This window comes from Coenobita brevimanus, chromosome 50 (genome assembly GCF_032717465.1).
Source record: "Coenobita brevimanus isolate Jiangsu-jjx chromosome 50, ASM3271746v2, whole genome shotgun sequence".
Classification (NCBI taxonomy): Eukaryota; Metazoa; Arthropoda; class Malacostraca; order Decapoda; family Coenobitidae; genus Coenobita; species Coenobita brevimanus.
In genome coordinates, this window is record NC_137003.1 from 21,892,016 (window position 1) to 21,912,479 (window position 20,464).

Consider the following 20,464-nt stretch of genomic DNA (forward strand, 5'->3'; position numbering starts at 1 on the left):
TGCATCTCTCTTCCGAGGTAAACACTTGCCAACACTGTGACTGCTCTGATGAGACAATACACAGCAGAAAAACCTCAGTATCTCACGACCAGCCAGGCTGAAGGGTGGCGCTGCTGTCAGTTGTCCCCTAAAATCTGCAATTTTCCCCCTCCCACTGGAGGCAGAAGCCATTATTGAAATATTGTGATTGTACAGTGTTTCTGACTACAGTGCAAAGTGATTGTGTCTATGGAACATAGATATATTGTTTGTAAAGCATTGGGGCCCGTTATCAGCTGTTAGGCCTAGAGGGGGAGTTTTGTTTGTTATAGAGGGGTTTCCACTCTGCTTCACCCTGCCCATAACTAATATGTGTATTTTACCTTTATAGTGAAGCCAATATGTATATTTGTGAAATATTTAGTGCCTGGATTAGTGAAATAACTGACCTACCATAGCATGCATTGTATATGCCATAGTTGCTAAGAGAACAGGCAGTCACGTATGCCATAAAGTCGGGAAGGGAATAATAGAGCAGGATGGGGTGGAATCATGTGATAGTGTTTTATATTGCATATGGTTTAGTGTGAACTGTACATATAAAACAGTAAAGTGAGTGTTCATCGAGAAATATTGTGTGCATTGACTGACTTAGTGCAAGTATCAGAGACAACAAATATGTCACACAATCACAGACTTCAGTGAAAAGCTATTGTACCAATCTCAGACAGTGCTATATTGCGTATGGTTTAGTGTAAAACATATGTATAAAATAGTGCAGCGAGTGTTCACCGAGAAACATTGCGTGCACTGACTGACTTAGCAAGAACCTAGCGCAATGATCAGAGACAAGAAATACACCACAGCCACATTTATATACGTATGTCGTGCAGCGAATGTTCATGGAGAAATGTATTATGTGCATGGCATGTGTTAGCAAACATAGTGCAAGGAGGAGAGAACAAAATATGCCCCCCCCCCAACACACACACACTACAGAACTCCTCATCTTCAAACCCTTCAAGGTCCTGCTAGCATCTCAACACCTCTGGAGGAAGTGAGTTATCCATATTTTGATGATTTGTATATTGACCTAGTTCTATATTTCTATAGTTTTTACACAGCTAAGTATTGTTTTTTACATATACACATATGAGAGGGAAAAAAGTTCAGCTTCAGTATCAGTACCTAGCAAAAAGACTAGTGGTCATGTCGAGTTTCTGAGAGCATTGTCAAAAAGCTTATGTTATTTTTACGTGTATACTTTGACTAAAAAGAGAAAATAATAAAACATAATGAGTGAAAATATGTTGGTGTGGGCGAGGCAGGGAAAGAGAGTGTTTTTATCTGGCTTGCGTGCGAGGAGTATTCTACGTTCATCATCCATTTATTCAAAAACTATCAGACGTATCGATTTCCTGTAACAATCAAGATAAAGATCATTGAATTCTATGTATGTACATGACCAAAATATAAACCTTTGGGAGCATATTTTTTAGGTAAAGGCGGAGGAAGAGAGTGTTCTTCTCTCGCTTGTGGTAAAATTATGCAGTGTTTGGAGGAGTACTCTATGTTTGTCGTCCATTTGCTCGAAAAGTATTTTGGACATATCGATTGTAAAAACCATGATATAGATCAATGAATTCTACTTATGTACATGCAAAATATAAGCTTTTTGGAGTATATATTTTTTAGGTAAAGGTGGGGGAAGAGGGTGTTTTTTTCTTGCTTCCTGTAAAACCATGCAGTGCTTGGAGGAGTATTCTATGTTTGTCGCTCATTTGCTCAAAAAGTATTGAATGCATTGATTTCCTGTAAGAACCATGATAATGATCAGTGAAGTCTATGTATGTACAGGACATAATGTAATATCTCTGATGAAAAGTCATTGTTACGTAGGCAGGAACATGATGGTTAGGCCGGTTTCACACGAGGTCACTGTTGACTGCCACCGATGGCCTCCACTGGTGGCCCAGTGTGAAGGGCTGGCAACTGGTGGTGCCGTATGAATGCTCCAATTTGAAAAAATGCTCTACAACGAGTGGCAGCAAACACCAGAGGTGGACACTAGTTGCGCGAGCAGGCCATCACCGGGAGCTGGTTGCCAGCCAGGCGACCACAGTGGCCTTGTATGAAAGGCTCCATTGAAAACTATGGGAGGTAACTAACTGAGGCCACTGGTGGCCTGATGTGAAAGCGGCCTTATTGTGCACACATGATGAAAGTGCAGCATGGCCATGAGTACCCAGTACTTTTTTGCGATTTACTCGGAAACTATAAGGTGTATCAAAAATCTGTGGGGACCATGGGAAAGCTCATGAAACTTTACACAAGACATATCGTGTGTGAGAAAACTTTAGCGGTACACCTTCCTGAACAAAAATCATTTTTTTTTAATGGCTTTCAGTTTTTGGCTATTTTCTTGAAAACTGCAAGTCATATCACAACCGAACGTTCTCATTAGAAAGCTGACGAAATTATGAAAACTTCTAATAACATTTTTCTGTATGATGGAAAACATTCGATTTATGATGTAGGGAAATGACACTGATGTTCTGGAATATTTATTCACACCGGCCTAATGTACTTTTATTCACATTTTTTTTTCTGCTTATCGGCTAGAATAAACAAGGGTGAATAAGAAGACGTAGGTTTCATGGCAATATTTACAGGTTTGGGTGGCAAAAATAAGGTAAAAATACGTGTTTTCAGCACGCATGGGCAGGCTGGCTGGGAGGGGGTGGAGTAAAATTACGTGTCACAAAACTTATAACTTATCTGTGCATGAATGGGATAATTACATTGTGTCTTAGAAACCTTTTTACTGAAATGGCAAACAGTATGCTGCATCCCCAGATCGATGTCCTGCAGGAACACAACTCCTGCTCCTACATCATTGCTGGCATCTACAGCCAGTATGAGAGGCCCTGAAAAATTTGGAGCAAGCATCACAGAGTAACAGCACTTCATTCCCTGTACAAACTTGAAAGCACTTTCACAGTTCTCATTCCAACAGATATATTTTTCTCTTTCTTTAATCCATGGCATCCGGGTGTCATGTATGTGTGATTGCCCAAGGACATTCAGGTGGCACATATACATGGTCTAGTGATTCACAGTATTGTTTGAGTATTCTCTGAGTTATTTCCACAACACACAGCCACTGGCAACCCTCCTGCATGCATCCAAGTCACGCTTCAGTTACCTGCGTACCCCCTTAATGGATAGAGCTACACAAAAAGTTTTCCCTCTATCTGGATCCTCAGCTGAGCCTCCAGCTGCTAGTTTCACCAGTAAAGTCCAAAGGCCAGAAAAGAAAAGGCCTTAGTGATAGTGTGATAGGGAGAGAACTCAAAGTGACATTATTGCCAACTGTGAGTGGAGAAAGTGACTCTTCCTCTGAGGAAAGCGACCGACATGATGAGTGTGGATATTTACTCGTATGCATCTGATGAGGAGGGTGAATCACGTGAGTCCTCCATTGTGCGCCCATCATTTCCCCCATGTATGTTCATCTACTATTTCTGATTATGGGAATGGTTCAGAGGATACTGATGATCCTGGAGAGGGGGATATTGGCACAGATGAGGAGATAGTAAAGGAGGTAGGGAATGGGGAAAGGGAGGAGGTGGAAAAGGGAGGGAGGAGGAAGCATGTTAGAGCAAGCCTCGCACCAGCCCTGTGTATATTTATGTGAATAATGGAAGCAAAAAGTTTATTCCATGATGAAATCAGTGCCTTATTTTTTATTGACCATTTTCTTGTGTGTACTAGTGATGTATCGGATACCAAATTTTAGAGCTCTGTGGAGGTGGAGGCAGAGCCGGATATCATTCTCCGACAAAATGCAGTTGCGGATAAAACTACGGAGGTTAAGATATTAATTTTTGCAGATGCAGACACAACCGTGGATTATTTTTACCTCTATGTCCACGGTTGCAGACGTGGAAGCGGATTTTTTTTTACACGTATTACAGTACATTTATGCAGTATAAAGTGACGAGTTTCAGCCACACTTAAGTGTACTGTTAAGTGTGTTACCAGGATGCAGGACGGTGACCCAACTCATCATGCATCATGGATAAATAGATCACTGCCACCTTGTCCGAAATTTGGTGCCTGTCTGTACACCGTGGATCTGCTGCCAAATGTACACTGAGACTCACTGGTAAATCATAGTTTGATGTATGCTGATTTGGAAAGAGAGAGAGAGAGAGAGAGAGAGAGAAGAGGAACAATAAGAGACGGAGGGAGGAAGAGAGCTAATAGAGAAGAAAACAGAAAGGGGAAGTGGGACTGGTACGTGAGAGGAACAGAGAGGAGAGTTGTGGATGATAAGGAGAGAGATAAAGAATCATGACAAAAAGAGAAAGGAGAAATACTGAATGGGTGGAGATCAGCAATCTCTGTGGTTCTTTGACATGGAGGTGGATTATTATGCAGAGCTTGAATTATCTGAATATGTGGTGGTGGATAATGATGTGGAGCTTTTGTTATCAGAAGACGCAGAGGTGAATAGTAATGCGGACATTATTTTCACTGCAGAGGCTCCGCGGAGGCGGAGGCGGATATCCAATACATCACTAGTGTGTAAATATTTGTTATGGTGAAAAGCTACAAAGCACAGGAAAAAAAATTCTGTTGTATTGGATAATATAGTGAATTATGGATAGAATGTGGATAATTGCTTTGTTCACAATATTATTTTCTAGGTTTCATGTAGTAGTAATAGTAGTAGTAGTAGTCGTAGTGGTGGTGGTGGTGGTGGTAGTGGTAGTTGTAGTTGTAGTGGTAGTAGTAGTAGTAGTAGTAATAGTAGTAACAGAAGTAGTAGTAGTAGTACTAGTAGTAGTGGCAGTAGTAGTAGTAGCAGTAGCAGTAGTACCAGTAGTTGTAGTAGTAGTACCCAGACTTCTAGTGGCACAGCAGTGCTAGAATCAAGTGACAGTGCAAGCCAATCATCCATTTGTGTGTGTGTGTGTGTGTGTGTAAGCACTGGTGGAGGCATTGTGGCGTGGTGGTGAGCTGAGCCAGCCTGCCTCAAGGTCATTGCTATGGTAACCACACTCACATGACGCTTCTTAACCCGCCGCGTCCCGGAGACGTGAATTAACGTCCTCACATGTTGTGCACTCATATCCCAGAGACGTAAATTAATGCGGCAACATTGCAAGGTCCCTAATTTGCACAATTTTCAATTTTCGCGAGTGATTTCATGAGTGATTTTTGGCACGTATACATGGGACACCTTCCTCTATTCCTCTACAAGATGCCAAGCAGGGACAATGCCTTACACAGCATAACCTCTCCCCCCCCCCTGCACGCTATTGTCTCGGCAATTCACCTGTTACCAGTGACCTGGCCAATAAAGACATTCAGGGCCAGAGTGATTCCCCAATCAATGACAATGTGGAGGACAAAGTTTACATAGCATTAGAGGAGGAAACAGTCAGAAATGATGATCAGGTAATGTAGGAAAAAAAGGTCATGAATGGTGATGAGTTAGTGAGTGAAACAATGCTTATAATGCCTATATTACTGTTTGAAAACCAATATGCTCTTGCACTAAATATAAATTCGTACCAAGTAAATAAATAAATACTGTTTATGAGTGGATAAAATAGTTACCCTCCCATAGAACTCGTTTTCTTTGGTGCCAGACTGTTAGAAAACCCAGTCAGGTAAGGAGGTACTCGTACCTGAATCGAGTATTTTAAACCTCAGGTGAGCGATTTCTCTATGAATTTTCGATGTTTCTCACCAAAAGCGGATGTTTGAGCCAAAAAAAAAGGTCCAAAAATGTTGGGACTGGGGCGTACCACTGCCCAGAAAACGTCAGGATGGGGCAGGTTGAAAACCGACACTGAAATGGTGTTTGTGGTTGATTGCAGTCTTCTGGAAGTGTTAATATTGTGAAGGGCTAGTATAATCCTTAGTTGTGCCATTGCACATTAGTGATGCATACGGAGACAGGGGGGAAAAAAAAAACACCAAAAGTAGCCCCAATTCCACACTCTCTCTCTGACTACATGCACATCACGGACAATCTGGGGCCATCAACTTGAAGTCAAAGGATTGGTGAGTTTTATGACTTAGTTTTTTTACTTTCGGTTAAGTATTAGCTGATATATTAAGGTTTAAAAAAAAGTGATTTTCTCTGAAATGCCCAGGTAAGAGAAGGGGTGGCGGAAATATATGCCGGAAGCATGGGTTAATAAGTCTGGCAGTGGGGTTGCAACACTTGAAAAGTTCCTTAACCCACCCCATCCTGACGTTTTCTGGGCAGTGGTACGCCCCAGTCCTGACATTTTTGGACCTTTTTTTTTTTTGGCTCAAACATCCGCTTTTGGTGAGAAACATCGAAAATTCAAAGAGAAATCGCTCACCTGAGGTTTAAAATACTCAATCCAGGTAGGAGTATCTCCTTACCTTACAGGGTTTTCTATCAGGCTGGCTGCAAAGAAAACGAGTTCTATGGGAGTATAACTATTCCACACCACTCATAAACGGTATTTATTTATTTATTTGGGACGAATTTATATGTAGTACGAGAGTATATTGGTTTTCAAACGGTAATATAGGCATTATAAGCATTGTTTCACTCACTAGCTCATCACCATTCCTGATCTTTTTTTGCCACATTACCTGATCATCATTTCTGACTGTTTCTTCCTCTAATGTTTGTCCTCCACATTGTCATCGATTGGGGAATCACTCTGGCCCTGAATTTCGTACCGTGGCATGACATGGCTTTACTGGCCAGGTCACTGATAACAGGTGAATTGCTGAGAAAAGGTCATGCAGGGGGGGGGGAGGAGGTCATGCTGGGTAAGGCATTGTTCCTGCCTGGCATCTTGTAGAGGAAGGTGTCCCGTGTATACGTGCCAAAAATCACTCTCGAAAATTGAAAATTGTGCAAATTAGGGACCTTGCAATGTCCTTGCAATGTTGCCAGGTTAATTTACGTCTCCGGGATATGAGTGCACATCATGTGAGGACGTGAATTCACATCTCCGGGACAGGGCGGGTTAAAAAAACATCTGTAATAACCACCAGTGCCCAGGAACCTCCAATGTTCACGCCTGATTTTAGGTGTGCCAGAGTTCTTAACGGCCTCCACCTTTGAAGAATGGGGGCAGACACGGCCATGACCAACAATGTACCCCAGGTACTGAACTTAAACCTGAAGAAGTTTGCACTTCTTCAAGTTAGCAACAAGGTGAGCTTTCACAAGTCTTGAAAGCAACTTGTCTAACTGCTCCAGCTGGTCTTCCCAAGTATCTCTAAACACCACAACAACATCCAAGTACACCACACAATTTGGAAGCCCACTAATGAATCGGTTCAAGTTTCTGAAATGTAGTTCAGACATTTTTTGTCCCATAAGGCATCACATTACAATGATAAGTTTGACCATGTGCCACAAAACACAAAACTTCCTTCACCCACTTCGTCAAGTGCACCTGCCAGAAGCCTTTAAGGTCCAGCTTAGTAATGTGGATGAACCAATACGTCCAACACAGTCTTCTAATTGAGGCAGGGGACATATGTTGGTCCTGATCATAGCGTTGACTCTGTGGTAGTCAATGCAGAATCTTGCTGTCCCATCAGGCTTGGTCGGCAGAGTCACAGGGGAGCTCCACGGGCATGTACTTCAGCTTCTGGCAGAGGACTCCTAGACACTAGGGGCAGACCCAAGAAGGTGGCAAGTTAACAGGAAGTGCATCACCCATGTTGACATCATGTTCGATCCAGGTCATCCTCCACCGAAAGGAGCTACCAAAGACATCCAAAAATGAAGCAAGAAGTATTAATAGTTGTTGGGACTGATCTTCTGGCAAATGCAAAACCTTTTCACTAAGGGACAGTTCGGCCTCAGCATTGCTCTGCCAGCCACTTGCAGTATCAAATCACATCTCATTTTGTTTTCAGGTTACTAAACCATTGGGTACTTCCCCACTCTGTTCAGTTGATTCTAGATGCATGGGTACAGGGGCTCTGGAGCATGTTAATAAGGTTTCAGCATGTTAACATGGCAAAGTTAATGTTTCTTATGCCTGTCTCGGGTCTCCACTGAATAATCAGTACTACTCCCTTTATGCATCACATGATAAGGGCCACAAAACTTTGCAGCAAGAGGCTGCCCATAAAGAGGCAATAGCATCAACAGTTCATCACCAATCTTGAATTCATGCAAAAGAGACTTCTTTTCATACCACCTCTTCATGCCGTCTTGAGCCCATTTCAGATTCTCTCTAGCCACTTCAAAGCATTTAGACATCCTGTTCTTAAAATCACTAACAAATTCAGACACACTATGGGTCACAGTGGAATCGCTAGACCAAGCCTCTTTAAGGATGGATAACAGGCCTCTTACCTTGTGGGTGAATTCTAGTTCATTAGGAGAGAAACCCAAATTCTCTTGGAGAACTTCATGGGTGCAAACAAGAGGAATGGCACTCCTAAATCCCAGTCCTTTGAGTTCTCCACGCAGTACTTCAGAAGCATCGTCTTAAGGGTCTGGTGGTATTTCTCTAGGGCACCCTGGCACTCTGAACAGTAAGCAATGCTCTTCGCATGGACGATAACGATCTGGGCCATGGACTGCTGGAAGGCATTTGAAAGAAAATTTATTAGATCCTCTATCAGACTGAATCTCTCTTGGCAACCCAAATTAAGTAAAGAAATCAAGTAATGCCTGAACAAGTATTTTAGACTTTAGGGAACCAACAGGGATAGCCTCGGGGTATCTAGTGGAAGAATCAGTTATGGTTAAGAGGTACTTAATACCAGAGGATGTAGGAGGTAGGGATCCCACCATATCAACTACACTACAGGTAAATGGAGGGTCAAAGACAGAAATGTGAATGAGAGGCGATTTGTGTATGGGTTGATTAAGCTTCCCCATCAGCAGGCAAGTATGGCAGCATTGCACGAACTGGGCCACATCTGCAGCCATCTGTGGCTAGTAGAATTCTGCTCGCAGCTGGTCCAGTCTTCCTCATGGCCATGTGGCCTGAAAAGGTGGTTCAATGAGCCAACCCCAACAGTTCCTTTCTACAAGCACTGGGCACAACAATCTGGTGACCAATCGCACACTCCATTATCAATACTAACATACAGGGGAGGCCTGTGCGTCCACAGTACTCCGTCATTCACATAAAAGCAACAGCCTTTTTTTATGGCACTGCAGCTACCTTCAGTTTCAGAATCTGTGGGTCACCTGCTTGCAACTCCTTCAGTCTCTCAATACTCACCTCCTCATTGGGGACAGGTGAGTTATCGTCGAGCAAATTCATGAATGTATCAATAGCAATCATCGGAGCCTCTCCCATCAGCGTCCCCAGTTGCCATCTCTGGGCAAGTTTCCACTATGGCTGCAGGATCACCAAACTCCCCCTTCTCTGAATGACATGTTGTCTCTGCTCTGCTCTGCCCACCTGAAAAACATCCACGTCCTCTTTTTTGAACCTGTGGAGGGATCATCAGGAACAGGCAGCTTGGACAAGACAGGAGCATACACTTACTCTCACCTGCCAAATCATTTCATAGCAACAGCTCAACCTCTTGAAAAGGAAGAGACCCAACTTGCCCAAGGCACACTGGTTCATCACACAAGTTACATTTCAAGTCTCCAGTCTCCACAGGGATAACCTTTGCACCAGCTACTCCTTGAATCAACACAAACTTCTTGGTTGGAACTTTAAGTTCAGGGCATATCCACAATGACAGCAAGACTCCAGTGTCATGTGGAATTCTCACAGGAAATGTGGCTCCATCCAACAGGGCCACACCAGAATATAGATATGGAGCAAAAGAAGAGGTAGGGGCAGTGCTGCAAACTGCCGCCTGGACAATGTCTCCAGGTGAGGTGGCATCAGGAACAGTTGTGGGCATACCACTTACTACCTGCAAAATAATGGACAGTGAGCTCCATATCCCCATCCTTTTAAACAAGAAGCTGAGAAGGGGAAAAAACTCAAGACTATAGAGCCACCTCTAGGCCTGGGAGGCAAACAGGAAACACCATTGGTCCACCTCGAACAAGGTTGATGGGCTTAGATGGAACTTGGATGCTTACAATAAGTACAAAAGTGATAAGGAGGCCTGAAAGAACTAGAAAAGATACTAGATGGTGCAGAAGAGGGATTAGGTTTGGAATTAACAGCTAAGTCTGGTTTACCTGAGTGTCGGCAGCTCTGTTGAAAGATATATATCCTTCTTAAAGGGGAAATTCCTAGAGAGTTCCTTAGGCTTATTATCATATTTGTATAATACATAATTCAGATACTGTTTTAGCATTCCAAGACCACTGATGGTATGCCTCAGGTCTTAGTCCATCAGCACGTAATGCTGAACTCTTCAGGATCTTATAATTTAAGTACTCTTCAAAACTTAAGCTATCAAAAACTTTGAGGGCCTTGCCTTTAAGTACAGTATGGACTAGGGTAGGCCAACAGTCTTTAGGCCTTTTATTTCCAACAGCAGTTTTTTTTTTTTTTTTTTTTTCAAACCATGAGAACTCCAAAATAAGGTCTCATCAAAAGGTGGTACTAATTTAGTGGAATCATTAGGACTGAATCCTGAGGAGGAATGGGAAGAATTTGACTGCCCTTCCGAGGGTCTCATACAGTGCTCATTATAAAGTTTCATTTGTTCTTTGTTCTCTGACCAGGTCTATCATGCCTGCTGCACAAATTTTGCCTGTTCTCTAGCTTGCTCTATCTTTGCCTACTGCCGTTCTCTAGCTTGCTCCACCTTTACCATCTCTAACTCTAGCTCCATTCACCCTGATTCTCGGGTTCCCACTTAGCTTGCTCAAACCTGACATCCTGGAAATATGTACTAGAGAGCGGAGAACCCTGGTCTTCTAAACTACGACAAGGGGAATGATCTAACTTTACAACTCTCTCAGGCATAGCTGAGGAATCCACATGAGCATGAGCATCTCCCTCTGAAACAACATGAAGAGGGGCAGTAGGAGAGCCATGGGTTATGTACTCCATGACGGCTAAAACTTAGCAATCCAACAAGTAGATGTACAGCACTCAGAGGATATGACAGCTTACACAAGTTTGTTTAAATTCTACAAAATCTAGTACTGACAATCCTGGTAGGAGGTCGCCACTTTGTTACAACAAGGTGGGGGTCAAAGGTCTATCTGGCAGCGTGAAGATCAAGGTAAAATGTACAATGGAAATTTTGGAGTCAAAGGGAACCGCTAACCATATCACGTCGTAAGTTCAAAAGGAGGAAAATTGGAATAGCATACAAAACAAATAGGAATACAAATAAGGAGAATGAAATAGTCAGTTAAAAATACTTAATTTACTTAATACTGACTTAAAGTTACAAGCCCAAACTCAAAAAGGTTCAAACAATTTTGTCACTCTAAGACTTGCAGAAATTATCCTAATGTTCAAAACATTAACCCCTAAACCACGGGGTTGTTTTGGCACTCTCTTCATGTCCCGCGACGATATATGCGCTCCAAAAGACTTTGTAAAAATATTTGCCAAAAATCAGTTATTAGTCCTAGAATATTATAATTATATAGGCATATGGCACATACCTTTAGGTTTCTCCTGGGATGTTTGTTAAGCCTTCATCGAGTACCGTAGGACTTGTGAAGACTTCTGAAGTTGGGTAACGAAGTCTCCACTTTACACTTCCTGACACCCCGTAATATGATTACCACAGCCTGATATTATCACTAGAAACACTATTCTATGATTTTCAAATAGTTTGGAATCCATACTCCAAAAAAAAAAAAAACACTGTCAAAGAAATGAAAATTACTTTATATTTCTATTACTGTATAACACTTATATATATCTGCAGTCTTTATCCATAAGTTTCCTTCAGTAATAGTAGTTTATTGTCACTGTAGGCATTCAATTTCTCTTTCAGTAAAATACTTAGCATTCACTTTCTCGTTCGGTATACTAGTATTGGGAGAGAAACTTACTCTTTCATTATTCCTAGTATATATACTCGTATTCTTATATTACTACTCAATTACATTTCTATTTACATTCTCTGTTTTATTTACATTATTTACATTTCAGTTTTATTTTGCACCGTGTTATGCACTGTCACTTGCAGTAACTTATAAAACTATTTTCCACTGTTCACTTGTATTTACATTCATTGCTTTCACTTGCTGTTTATACATTATTTACACATTATTTACATTTCCACTTGCACTGTTTTAGTCATCAGAAAGATTGTAGTCACTGTCCATCATTTTCAATGATAAATTAGCCAGTTCACGTTCCACAGCAGTCACTTAGCCCTTTACCCCATTCCACACAAGGTTTAGTAGGGGAAGAGGTCACAGGGCCCTTTGCATGGGGCTAAAAAGCAGCGGAATTGAACAGGCATGAATCCGATGTGGTTTCACCTTGAAAGACGACAGTAAACTGAATGCTGTGGTGGCCTAGGGGCAGTGAAAGGCTGCCAATGTCAGCGTGGTGACAGCTGCTAATATATACGCTATGAAATCATTGGCAGGAAATCTAGACAATACATAATAAATTAGGTAGTTCCAAATGAATGTAAATATCACTTAGGCTTCTCCCTTCCTTTCTTATATATATTTTTATTATGAGAATAGATTATACAACATATTTCAAGGGGAAATAAACAGGTAAAATTAACGAACGAGTGCTCGTGAGGTGTTTTCAGGTGATAATTAGCCAATTCCAGGTGTATGGCACTATCACTTACCTTATTTCTTTTTTGTATATATTATTTTGTATAAGAAAAGGCCATAGGGCTTATTTCAATGGATGAAATCAATGGAAAATTCCGGGGAAGATTTACTTAGCGCAGCGCGGCCGGGCAGGTGAGAGGAAAGGGTAATGGAGAGGAGTCAAGAACGGGGAGAAATGGCTAAATTGTCAACAATGGATGGGAGTACAGATGAGATCAGGAGTGCTGACTAGTGTTGGACATTGGCAGTACTGATAGATGATACAAGCCACCACTTGAAAGCCCGGGCGAATTCAAATAACACAGAATCACAAAAGTGACGCTCCGCGGTATGATCCCTAGCTCCCAGGCATCACGAAAGTGACACCCCACGGTTAAGGGGTTAATGATACAAGCAGACTTGAACAGTGACACTAGGCCATGGGTTGCTAAACCGCTGATGGGCACAACAAACTCTTGATACTTAAATAAAGTGGATTTCATTAGCAAGAATAACTAGAGTGGTTCAAAATTAGGAATTCTTATAAAGGAAATAAATGTTATTTCACTAAGTACAACATAATATGTAGATCATGTGATGAGACTCTTAATCACTAAACATTAACTCATGTGTGGCAGATATTCTCAACAAAAATCGTATATACAAAATCCAAAAGCAGAGCACACAACCCCTCTGGATTAACCCTTACACCGCGGGCTTGTTTTGCTTTGACTTGTGGCTCCCGTGGGCATATTCGCGCTCCAACAGACTCTCTAAAAATATTTGCCAAAAATCAGTTATTAGTCCTAGAATATTAAAATCACATATACTTATGGCACATACCTTCAGCTTTCTCCTTGGGTGTTTGTTGAGCCTTCGTCGAGTACCGTAGGACTTGTGGAGACCTCTGAAGTTGGGTAACGAAGTCTCAACTTTACACTTCCCGACAACTTGTAATATGATTACCACAGCCTGATATTATCACTAGAAACACTAATCTATGATTTTCAAATAGTTTGGAATCCATACTCCCCCAAAAATACACTGTGAAAGCAATGAAAATTACGAGGGCGTATGACCTTCCCACTTCCGATTGTTCGCCGCTAGTGTTGTGTATTATTCATAAAAACACTCACAGTTTATATTTCTGTTACTATATAACACTTATGTATATCTACAGTCTTTATCCATAAGTTTCCTTCAGTAATAGTAGTTTATTATCACTGTAGGGATTCAATTTCTTTCAGTAAAATACGTAGCATTCACTTTCTCGTCCTGTATACTAGCATTGAGAGTGAATGTCACTTTCACCTTCACTCTCATAACTCATAGCATTCATACATGCTAGAGTGAAACTTTCACTTTCATTACTCCTAGTATATATACTCGTATTCTTATAATACCACTCATTTACATTTCTGTTTAAGTTCTCTACTTTATTTACATTATTTACATTTCTATTTTATTTACATTGTGTTATGCACTGTCACTTGAAGTAACTTATAAAACTATTTTCCACTGTTCACTTATATTTACGTTCATTGCTTTCACTTACTGTTTACACATTATTTACACATTATTTATAATTCCACTTGCACTGTTTTACTCAATAAAAAGATCATAGTCACTCTCTATCAATTGTCAGCCCTTTACCTCTTTCCACACGAGGTTTAGTAGGGGGTAAAGGTCACAGGGCCCTTTACATGGGGCTATAAAGTGGCGGAAGTTAGCAAGAGCAAATCAGACATACTCCCACTTTCAAAGACAACAGTGAACTGATAGTGGTGGCCTCCTGCCGCCTGGCTAGGGTAGGTGCAATACTACCAACTTCAACCCTATGAGACCTGCTAATATATAGCAGTGAAATGATTGGCAGGAGGCCCGCATCCAGGACTGTGCACAAGGTGCACGTGCACAGGGGCCCCCACATCAAGGGGGCCCCCACCAAAAAAAAAGTTTGGATGTTTGGAGAGAGTAAAACTCCATCATTAATAAAAAAAAAATAATCAAAACAAAAATAAAAACAAAACAAATCAAAACAAAACAAAACAAAACAAATCAAATCAAAACAAACCTAACCTAACTTAACCTTGAACAAGCTTACATTAAGGCTTTTGTTCAAGGTTAGGTTAGATTTGTTTTGTTTTGTTTGTTTTGTGTGTCCATCAGAGGTGATGATCAGATCATTGGATCCGTTCATAATGGAAATTACCTTGGTATGTTAGAGCTGTTGTCTGAATATGATGATTTTCTGGAGCAACATATCCAAAAGCATGCAAATAGTGGACGGGGCCATACTAACTACCTTTCTTCAACCATATGTGATGAGCTTATCCAGCTAATGGGCAAGAAGGTTTTGGATGAAATCATCTTGCGTTTGAAGAAATCAAAGTATTATTCGATCTCTATAGACGGCACCCCAGATGAAGGCCACGTTGATCAACTTACTGTCATATTTCGCTTCATGGAGCTCACAGAACCAGTTAAGCGCTTTGTCACTTTTATGCCAAACCAAGGTCACAAGGCACAAGAGATGTTTGATGGTTTGATGGAGTTTCTCAACACTCATGACATCAACCTACAAAACTGCCGTGGTCAGTCTTATGATAATGCTAGTGCCATGAGCGGGAGATGGAATGGTCTGCAAGCTAAAGTGCTGGCAGAAAACAAACTGGCCGAGTGGATTCCCTGCACAGGACACTCTCTAAATTTGGTTGGAAAAATTGCAGCAGAATGTTGTGCAGCTGCTGTGTCATTTTTTGATTTCCTTGAGAAATTATATGTCTTTTTCACTGCATCTACACATCGTTACCAGGTTCTGACTGAAACACTCAAGTCAGCTGGGAGCTCTGTCCTACCAAAAAGAGTTACCACAACACGGTGGTCATGCAGAGCTGATGCCAGTAAAGCCCTTGAACAAGGCTATTCATCATTTAAGGAGGCGTTGATGAAAATTGGAAATGACAAAGATGAGAAAGATGTAAGTCAGTGTGAAGCAAAGGGTTTGTATGCTCAGATGTGCCAGCTCGAGATGGGGATATATGCAGTGTTCTGGCATGAAGTGCTTGACAGAGTAAATGCCACCAGTCACATATTACAAGATCCAAAGGCTGACCTCAACACTGCAGTTGCTGCATTAACATCATTGCAAAAGTTCATTGAAGACAAGCGTGATTTGTTTAGTGAATATGAAGCCAAAGGAGCAGAGAAATCAGGGACAACAACTTACAGGCAGACACGCAATCGCCCACCAAGTGTGCGACTGAATCCACTAGATTATGGTCGAGGAAAAGAGGCACAGCTATCTCCTGCACAGAAATTCCGAGTTGAAAATTTCCTGCCTGTCATTGACCAATTTGTGGTTTCCATGAAACAACGATTGGCCTCATATACGAGAATATGCTCCCTGTTCAGTTTCCTGCGCAGTCTAGATGCCATGACAGCTGTTGAGATTGAACAAGCTGCTGCAAAGCTTGTGAACACATACAGTGAAGACCTGGACATGACCCTTGTCATAGAGCTTGTCCAATTCAGTGAATTTGCCAGGATATTTGTAAACGACAAGGCAGACCAAATATCTCATGAACACTTCTTGTACAAGTTGATTATAGAGAAAGGGGTCCAGGACACTTTTCCTAATGTAGAGACTGTTCATAGACTCTACCTTGTTCTTATGGTGAGCAATTGCTCTGGAGAGCGATCCTTCAGCAAGCTAAAGCTAATCAAGAACAGGCTGCGCACATCATTGGCACAAGAACGCCTCAACCACCTCACACTGATGAGCAGTGAGCATGACATTTTGCGACAGATAAGTTTTGATGATGTCATACATGACTTTGCAAACAAGAAAGCTCGCAAAGTCCAAGGACTGTCTTGAGTGAGCTTCAGTTCAGTAAGTGTTACTTAAGATTCAGGTGATGTAATTACTTTAACATTATCCGTTATACAGTAATTGCTTCATATCCTGGTTATCAGATGATGTGTTTCTCTACTCCATTGTGTGTTGTTCAAATAGATATTAAAGATTTTATGTTGTTCACTGATGAAACACAAGAAAATTGTTTGTTTTTCTTAAAATGATATTACTTTTAAAGACTTTAGCTAGCGTGCATGCTGTAATAGGGGATAAAGCACTGGGAAGTAAGAATACCATACTTTTTCTCCATTTTGTTCTTGAGTGACACACACCAAAACCTGTCCAGAAGTATCCCTAAAATGCTCAGAATGCATCTCAGAGCATCTTAGAACCGTTGGCTTCTGGGGGCCTAAAGCGGCCCCCAGACCCCCTGCCTAGATGGCTTCAGCCCTTCGGGCCTCGCATTTGCCTTACCACTTTCGGGGCCCCCACATAGCCTTGTGCACAGGGGCCTCCACACACCTTAATGCGGCCCTGATTGGCAGGAAACCAAGACAATACATAATAAATTAGGTAGTTCCAGGTGAATGTAAATATCACTTAGGCTTCTCCCTTTCCTCCTTATATGTATATTTATTACGAAAATAGATTATACGGCATATTTCAAGGGGAAATAAACGGCGAAAATTAGCCAACGAGTGCACGTGAGGTGTTGTCAGGTGATAATTAGCCAATCCCAGGTGTATGGCACTATCACTTACCTTATTTCTTTTTTGTATATATTATTTGGTATAAGAATAGGGCATAGGGCTTATTTCAATGGATGAAATCAGTGAAAAATTCCAGGGAAGATTTACTTAGCGTAGAATACAGTGTGGTGGCCTGCAATAATTAGATAGTTCCAGGTGAATGTAAATATCACTTAGGCTTCTCCCTTCCTTTCTTTATATATATTTTTATTACGATAATAGATTATGCGGCATATTTCAAGGGGAAATAAACAGCGAAAATTAGCGAACAAGTGCACGTGAGGTGTTGTCAGGTGATAATTAGCCAATTCTAGGTGTATGGCATTCTCACTTACCTTATTTCTTTCTTGTATATATTACTTGGTATAAGAATAGGGCATAGGGCTTATTTCAATGGATGAAATCAATGAAAAATTCCAGGGAAGATTTACTTAGCGTAACACGGCCTGGCAGGCGAGAGGATAGGGTAATGGAGGGGAGGTAGGGAGGGGAGCCAAGAACGGGGAGAAATGGCTAAATTGTCAACAATGGATGGGAGTACAGATGAGATTAGGAGTGCTGACTAGTGTTGGACATTTGCAGTACTGATAGATGATACAAGCCACCACTTCAAAGCCCGGGCGAATTCAAAATAACACAGAATCACAAAGGTGTCGCCCTGCGGTATGATCCCTTGCTCCCAAGCGTCACGAAAGTGACACCCCGCGGTTAAGGGGTTAAACTTCAGTCACTAATTCTACTTGATGACAGACAACCTGTGCTTTATATAAACTCGCAGAAACACTAAAGACATTACAGAAATTCATTAATTAGACTGTAGTTGACATAGGCAAAATATTACAGGAAGGTAACTATGGATGATTCTGGAAGTGAATGTGGCATCAGCAAAATGTCTGCAAGGATGAGAACTACATTGCAGTCACAGTGATGGATAACTGTTACTGATAAATTTCTCCTCATGATATGACACTCCAACAAGCGACAACACGCAGTGTGCCAGCAGCTCTTTCCTATGGTCTGGATATTTATAAAACTCTTCTCTACTCACACAAGGGCTGAGGATGTTACAGCTCATATAAATAATAAATGCTTTGAATAACACATATGAATACAAGAAATTTTATCAGCCACACTTGAAAACACATAAGTGGGGGAGGCAAGATGGTTGTTGTTGTTTTTGTTGGTTGATACACAATGGCCATTGCCTACCGAGTTCATCAGGTCAGACAAACATAAAATTACTGAAAAAACAAAGTAAATGTGAAAGGCGCAGAAGGCAAGGATGTCAATCTACGGAGCAGGTGGCCAGTCAAGGGGGCTAACCACGGAGGCACCATGTGGTAAAAGGCATGAAGATCAGCTAGATACACTTCCTCCTCCCTAAAAATCAAAAGAGGTGGAATCTCCTCACCCAAGTCGGCCGCTCGGAGAAGATTGTACAGGGTGGAGTAGGTCGAGACTCTGAGCTGGTATGACCGGGTGTGTTTGTCGAGTGTCAGGAGGTGGACACGTCTAGCTGATCCTTGTGGTCCGTGACAGGAGGGCGAGATGGGCTGCCCCCCCTCTGTCAGAGGAGGGGAGGACTCATCAACCTCCTCCTCAGGTGAGGAGACGGTCAACACAACCTCAGCCATGGAGACAGAGTCAGAAGAGTCCCTCCCCTCCTTGGTCTCTGATGGTGGGTGGTGAACATCAGCCATGGTCTTGGCCATGTCCAGTTCTGGAGCTGGGTTGGTGATCTGTGTTGGAGTCAGTCTGTTGAGAGAAGCTTTCAGCCACAGCCTCTTCTGCAGTGTTGTGTGGAGGGTGGCAGGCTGCAGTGGCCAGGCCTGACGCTTCCTATGGTGAGGGGCAGAATGTTCATCATGGGCAAAGCACTCGAGGGTGACAAGGCATGGCAGCCCATTCTCCTAAAAAACCTTGGGAAGAAGAACATGTATAGCCCCCCCCCCCATCACCCCAGCAAAAAGTCCTCACCATCACAATGCACATTTCCATGATGGTGCTTATCTCCATAGGACTCTTAGGATCCCTTGCTTAGCATCCCTAGGCCATGAGACATTGCCGTGCATGGGCGGAACCCTGTATGGTCAAGCCTCCTGGTCCAGTAACATTCCAAGCCTCAGGACTCTTGGGAGTCTCAGAAACACTAACCTCCACCGTCTTATCATCCCCAAGAGGGCGTTGAAGGTGCCGCGGGTTTGGTTGAACAACAGCCTGGCGATGCACAAAACATCAATGCCCGTATCCTGGCGCTTGATGAAACCGTACCCCTGACAAGAAACTAAACCACGGTTCCTCTGATTTTCTTCTGCGTTGCCGGAGACTGTGGTCTGTTGGTTGCCCCCCTCAAAGGGTTGCAGGCAATAGCAGATGTGTCGTCCATGGCTGCTGCTCATAGCTCTCTCTCTCCTGCCTCCCGGATGGTAGGTGATGAGCACAAATGATTACTGTGCCTGGATACCTGGCAGCGAAAACACTGCTTAGGACAGGGCACATAGGGTTTTACTGTGAGGTGTAAGGAAGCCAACTGTACCGACTGTGGTAGCACAAGCATGGTGAAGGTTAGCAAAAGTGTGGGGGTCAGCACCAAAACACTGTTGGCGTTTTTCTGGAACTAATCAACCTTGACTACACCAGTCTTTTAAGATTCAGCAAGGAGTCACTCCTGAGAGTATCACTGGAGTTCACAGCAGAATACTGTGCCCTTGCACTGGTTCAGTGTGGCATCGGTTGCACACGAAATCTGCACACCAGTTACCTCAGAAATAGAATGGAGCCAGTCACTCTCCTCTAGTGACAGTGCCTATACAAAAAGGCTGCCGTCCCTCTGAAGGGTGACCTTTGGCTCACGTCCACGAACATTCACGAGAGAGTAATGGACGACGAAAACATCGAGTTTCATAACTGAAACACCATTACGAGCCATCATAACAAGAAACTTCTGAAAGGTTATGGGCTTAAAAACACTGGGGAGGGTTTCAAAAGAATGTACAAAATTATATTTCTGTCTCTGTTTAGTCTCTGTGCCTTGGGCTGCCCAGGATACTTCACTCTGTCAGATGCTGATGAGCTTACAGAGGTGGCTGAAGTTATGTTCACGTCCTGTAGAACCTTGAAGGGCTCCAGCTTGTTGATGACAGAAGTTCCAGGAGAGATAGCAGATGTTCCGGAGAGAAATAATCT

General features: G+C 42.3%; 2 protein-coding genes across 2 annotated transcripts in view; both read left to right on the top strand.

Moving 5' to 3' along the window:
* LOC145399709 (glutamate receptor ionotropic, delta-2-like) overlaps nt 1-20,464 on the top strand; it is a 119,569-nt gene that overhangs the window by 86,309 nt on the left and 12,796 nt on the right. The window lies entirely within an intron of this gene.
* LOC145399849 (uncharacterized) lies at nt 15,690-16,550 on the top strand. Its single transcript, XM_080272428.1, has one exon. It carries the CDS (start codon nt 15,690-15,692, stop codon nt 16,548-16,550), a length of 861 nt encoding a protein of 286 aa, XP_080128554.1.

Bases quoted from the DNA above. Each gene is read 5' to 3' on its own strand.
- LOC145399849 (XM_080272428.1), top strand. From the start codon at position 15,690: ATGTGCCAGCTCGAGATGGGGATATATGCAGTGTTCTGGCATGAAGTG.